The sequence below is a fragment of the Egretta garzetta genome, unplaced genomic scaffold (assembly GCF_000687185.1).
Source record: "Egretta garzetta isolate BGI_Z169 unplaced genomic scaffold, ASM68718v1 scaffold787, whole genome shotgun sequence".
Taxonomy (NCBI): domain Eukaryota; kingdom Metazoa; phylum Chordata; class Aves; order Pelecaniformes; family Ardeidae; genus Egretta; species Egretta garzetta.
In genome coordinates this window covers 505,550-511,549 of record NW_009260266.1, presented here as the reverse complement: position 1 = coordinate 511,549, position 6,000 = coordinate 505,550, and the positions used below count along the sequence as shown (strand labels likewise).

At 43.1% G+C, this 6,000-nt stretch overlaps 1 protein-coding gene across 1 annotated transcript in view; it reads right to left on the bottom strand.

The window, feature by feature from the left end:
- Positions 1-34: 34 nt before the first annotated feature.
- The window catches only part of PRKCA (protein kinase C alpha), a 155,595-nt gene continuing 149,629 nt past the window's right edge, over positions 35-6,000 (bottom strand). The window contains exons 15-16 of the mRNA XM_035897710.1: positions 4,505-4,645; positions 35-577 (exon numbers count right to left, since the gene is read on the bottom strand). Coding sequence (XP_035753603.1) covers positions 413-577; positions 4,505-4,645 — 306 coding nt within the window. The 3' untranslated portion in view covers positions 35-412. The remainder of the gene's footprint in view (positions 578-4,504; positions 4,646-6,000) is intronic.

Below are 6,000 nucleotides of genomic sequence, written 5' to 3'. Positions count from 1 at the left end.
GGTCCCTCGGGCTGAGCGCTCCTATCTCCCAGCATCCGCATCAAAGGACTAAATATTTGAGGTTGGGTTTTTGGTTTTTTTTTTTTTTTCAGACCATGCGTCAGATTATTTCTAACACGTCAGAGTGGAAAAGGGAGCAAAAGGGCAGTGGGAAGTTACAAAACGTACCAAAAAATGGGTAAGTTTAGACGAGTCAGTGGTGACTTCTACAAGTGGGCACCGTATACTAATTTATCTCCCATTAGGACAACATTGCTGTTGCGAAGCCAAAACCCTGAACGTGGCCTTCTCCCCATCTACGCTTTCTAACCCTACAATTTCCAGGGCCAAATGGAATCAACAAGGCAAAAGCCTAAAAATTGTAGGGTTAAGGACCGTTCTCCACTGCGGGATTTGTTCCTGTTCTGCCATTTCATGCTACATTTTGTAGAAGGGGGTGTACGAACTGGGGGTTGACATAAGAGAACCCTTCAAAATCTGTTTGGTCTATGTTAGCAATGACCAGCTGATCCGGAGGTGTTAACACCGGCTGTCCTCGTGTAAAGAATTTATCGAAGTTTTCAGCACCTTTGCCACACTGCAAGAAAAAAACAAACAGAAAAAAGGCTGAAAAAATCAGGAATACATTGGAGCTTTTTGCAGATTTTTCAGGATACATGCAAGACTTTCCCTCATTTCTTATGAGTAGTTAAGAGAAAATTTTCTTTTCAGATATTTTAACAAAAAATCCCAGGCAAACCGCGAAGTTGTAACAGATGAATTCTGATAAAAAACAAGAGTCAGAAAAGTTCCCATCCATCAGCATGAGGTGGCAAGGTAGAGAGGTTTAAATATTCAGGATTACTGGGATAAAAAAGGAAAAAGAAAATATTTTTATGGACATGTATTGGCAAGAGATGGGTTCTCTGTCAAGTCATTTCATTCTTCTCAAAACCTTTATGATGCAAAATTAAATTGTGTTAGTGTCTGTTTCCTTCATGATCTGCAGAAAGCTTAATGTAATTAATTTATATCCTTCGATTCTTCATCGTACAGCCTATAAACCCTCGTAAATTCATAAACGACAGCAGAGCTTCAGTGTTGGGGACTGCGGGGGGGGGGCCGGGGCAGGGAGCGCCTCCTAGGAACGGGTCCCCGTTACAAAAGGTGCTATCACAGGTTTCCTCCTTTTTTTTGTCTGAGACGAGACGCGTCATCTCGCGAAGCCCAGCCGAGAAGGGGGGTTATATATAGCTACACGCCGAACACAACTCATTCAGAGCAGAAAACAAAAGAAATCGGGTTTGCGAAAAGGATAGTTTTGAGTAATGCAGAAAACACTTGAAAAGCAGGGAAGTATGATTAGAGGCAAGTTAAAAAGGATGAAGGCTGGAACAAAATTAGCTTGGGTGCAAGGAAAAATGCTTATTTGAGGAAAATTGAATATTGTGGCGAGATCTAAAGGAAACTGGTAGATCCACTCATCTCAAAATCACCTACTGTAATAGGTCTTCGAACAAAGCGTGGTTGTACGATAAAGGCGCTGAATGTTCCTCCCCATCGTCCCTGACCCTTTCTGCTCTATCCCTCCCTACAATAGCTACACGTGGATTTAGAGGATAATATTACGCTATTATCTTCAGACTTAGAGGATAACTTGGAAAGGGTAGAATATGGCTCATACAAGAGATCAATACTAAACATTGATTTTTCTGAACTAATGTAACATGAATAAAGCTGCACACTCATAGGAGAAGCCAACTGAAGAGGGGCCCATTAAGGGAATTCGAGGGTGAGGTGTTTGGCTATCTTGAAAAGAGCTCAGTCACAGTTTCCAGCCTTCTTGCAAAGCACCTGGCATGTCTTGGATTGGGACACGCCATCTGATCTGAGCTGCAAAGAACTTTTGCTGCCTGGGGCACAAGCTGGTTTATATTTCAGATGAAAAACGCATGCTCAGGTACAGGACCGCAGTGCTCACAGAAGGACACTTGTTCAGTCTTGGAAGAACACAAGCACAGGAACACATCAACGGGTTAAAGGCTAATGGTAGTCTGCTTTTTTCACCCGGGGTTCTGCACTCACCGAATACCCTGGTGCCCACTGAAGCCAATGCATTTTGGTACAGAATCTCTGGAGAACAAGAATGGACAGAGCTGAACTTTGACAAGGGGAAAACTCTTCATCATTGGAATGAAAGTTGATGTACCCCCAAATGAAGATGTTTATGTACCCCTCGAATTTATTTAGAGGCAGTACAGTCAACAAAGGGCTTTTTATAACAGGGAAGACTTTTTACTAAAAAGATGTTCTACAGATATGCATCATTCTTCCACAAAATTACGCTCTGTCTTTTCTCTTTTCTTCTTTTTTTTTTTATTTCCTCAGGAAGTGGAAGGTATTAAAAAAAGCTGTGGATTGAAACCAAAGTTCCTGACGTCATTAAGCCTCTCACTACTGCTTATACTAGTAGAGGCTGAGGAATAACTCACGTGAAATTTGGGTATTTTTTGGGTGCAAATGTAATCGTTTATCAATAAATCTGCATTTTCAATTATGTATTTGTCTTCACATTAAGGAATAGCATTGCTATGATGACTGTCGATGCAGTATTACAGCAGAACTGAAAATATGGGGCTCCTGGAACTCCTGAACTTACAAATATGAGCAAAATGTCCTTCTTGCCAAATCATCAGTCCGTGCCTATAGCCTGTGAAATGTCAGTCTGGAAGGGAACACACTATTTAAACCAACCAACTGCTGACCCAAAATCTGCGGCTCCATGTTGGAGTGAGAATGGTGCTTGTGTGCAATAGCAGCGGGATCATTCCTGCAGCAATACGCTTCCTAGAGAAGATGCTCCTAGAAAGGCTTTCTGAAAAAAACCCCCACCCCAAACAAAGCCTATAAATACTCCATAGCTTCAAACAGATTAAGGGTCGTGTGTTTTTGCTTTCTAGAATCCATATAAATAGAATCAGCAATCGCAATAAATGAGTTATATATAGGGTATGTAAATATCAGACTTGGTTTTTAAATTATTTTTGTCTGGGAAAGTTCGGCTCCATGTGAATACTCCTTGGTGTATTTTAATAGCAGCCTGTATAAACAAAACAGGTCACGATAGCCACGGAGATGGAGCACAGCTGCTCTAAACAGGAGCCAGGATCTGCCACGAAGCGTGCTACGATGGAACCAGACCATACTCCAAGCTTTTAGTACCTTCATTACTTTTAACTTCAAGGAGAGTCTAAGCACCCAGCTCCTGAGCTAGTAAAATTTACAGATGTGAAGGTAGATTTGCTTTACGATCAGCTTTAAATTTGACTCAAAAAGCTTGTCATGAGCATCTTCCATAAAACCTGCTTTAAAGAGGTGCAGCTCCCCTTTGGACAGACAGCTCCAGGGGCTGGCCGGGCAGGGTTGGCAGCACCACCTGTGTTCTTTACTTATTTACACCCTTCCCTACGTGCAAAAGCCACACCACATGTAAAGGGTATTTCCACTAGCACAAAACACTCTTCTCGGCACACAACTCCCCTCCTGGTGATGTGAAAAAGTCATCTGTACGCAAAAAGAGAGGAATATATGGACTTGAGGAATATTGGACTTGATGATCTTAAAGGTCTTTTCCAACCTAGACAATTCGATATTCTGCCAGCGGGTAGTGGTTCATTAGTGTGCGCTACCACACCAGCATGTCTGTATTGGTAAATAAATCGGTGTACAGCCCGATGATCCTACACCTGCAGTGCTACAGCCAGCTACGCATCGCAGTTGAAACAAAAAAAAGTGTTAGAGAAGACAGGTTCAATGTTAGAACAGAACAATTTAGGGCTGTTCCTGAAAGCTTGTGTTCTTGTGTGCAAATACGTCTCTTTGCCTGTCAATATAGCACAGTACATGCTGAAAGAAATTCTGTATCAACAAATACAACTCTTCAAATTCTATTAGGCAAACAGTTCGCACGGTCAGGACATCTTTCACTTGTTTGGATTTCTAAAATATTCCTGCAGAACCATGCGTGCAAACCAGTAACAAACGTGAAAAATACATCTGGGATTATTCTTGCAAACTCAGCAGATGTCACTCTAGGATGGGGAGAGAACCCCCCATGCTGTGTAGCCCACCGTGGAGGAAATCCCCCCCAGTAATTCAGACACCTTTAATCACTGACTTCTGGTGTTGTTCAGAGGAGACAGTCAGGAACTGCATTTATTACCGGCCTCACGTGGCTGATGTGAAAATGCCAGTTTTCCCTGTTTTCAACTTCTCACGCAGCGCGTGGCCGTCCAGTCAGAACTCAAACCACCGAGAGACTTTTTCGCAAGGACAAAGCACACCGGGTTGTGCTACAGGGTGCCAAAACATTAGCAGGCTTACAGACCGGTCTGCCATAATCAAATTGCCTTAGTTTAGAAGCGTCCCAGATTTGCAGCCCCATCGAGGCAGCATTAATCTCAGCCCACAGGAAAGCCTGACTGCAGACACATTTAGCGAGGGAAGAACTTGGCATCGCACTCACCACTTTAGGTTTGAAAGGTGGCTGAATCTCTCTGCTTTCCAGTTTTTCCCAGTCAATCCTCCTGAAGAAAGCGTGTTCCCTGATGTCTCTTTCACCTTCAAGGCCGCAGCCAAGACGTTTTGCGGGATGTTTAGTCATTAGCTGTTAGGAAGAAAATACCAAATTATTAAATTTAACACTGGAATGAAAGTGAGACAGACTTTCCCCAGACTGCAATGCTCTTGCTCCTCTCCTGAATATGCAGGTTGCTAATAAAATCGTTTTGAAAAGCTGAAATTCGGTTTTTGAGGATTAGTTTTTTCTTGTTTGATGACTGGAGACAGCAACATCAGCAGCAAAATCGAGGGTTGCACTTGAGGAGTGTTTCCCAGTCGGCAGCGGCGGCTGCTGGAGGTGCGGGTGGGCAGGCGGTGCCCGGGGCACGCTGCCATCCTATTAGTTCACAGCTCACTCCCGAATTTCACCTTCGGTCTTTCAGTTCAGTCTTATAAATCTCCAAAACAGCTTCTGCCCTACCTCAACAACCAATTAAACTTAATAAATTGCAATATACTAAAGCTGTATGAAGTATCCCCCCCCCTTTCATTTTTCTGGGCTTGTTCAAGACATCTCATTACAGAGCCTACAATTTCTTGGCACCCAGCTGACAATATCTAATCTGCCTTTCCTCCCTTGCATCCTTAATGACATCTTGGTCAATACTATACCCAGCTGCACAGCTTAAGCGGACTCAGGGAAAAAAAGAAACCCAAACCCACCAGCATTTGCATGCTTGGAAACAGTAATACGCTCCCTAATTAACAAGCTCCTCCAAATCTTTTCAATTGATATGTACATCAGGCATTGAGCAATGTAGCCTTCGACTCTCAGTTCCAGTATTGTGGGGACTTTTTAAAGATCTTTTACAAATTATATGTGATTAATGTACTGCTGGGAGTGATACCCCAACACGTCTTTTTAAAACCTCAGCTGTACTGCTTTAGTCTCCCTCCAAATGTTGAGTTGATCAGATTCCAATTTTGAACCTAAAATAAAAACGACTCCAAGCAGACTTTGGGAAGTCGGCTGTGCAGTGGGCTTGCAGTCCCATCCTTCTTCAAGCTGAACAGCTTTCCCATGGTTGTTACCTTTCCTAGACCCCTTGCTTTAACAGTAGGTGGTAGAAGAAAATGGGAATACTGGCTCTAGCAATTTTAATTCTGTTCCGAAGTTCTTGCATTTACCAAACCCAGCAAACTCTGACTCAGTGGAATAGATGTCACGCAGACAATTCAATTTGAAGAGCACAGCGGGCACGCTCATCTTGCCCGGCGGCGCACAGCCCCAGGACTGCTGAGCTACTGCTGACTGCGCGGTTCAGAAGCAGTCTCACACCGATGTCTTAGCTCAGGTATAACGTTCACTGAAATCTGGAATTAATTTGTTAGCTTAATACAGACAATCAACGTGTTATTACCACAGAGACTTGACCTTAAACCTAGGGGTGCAATGCAATT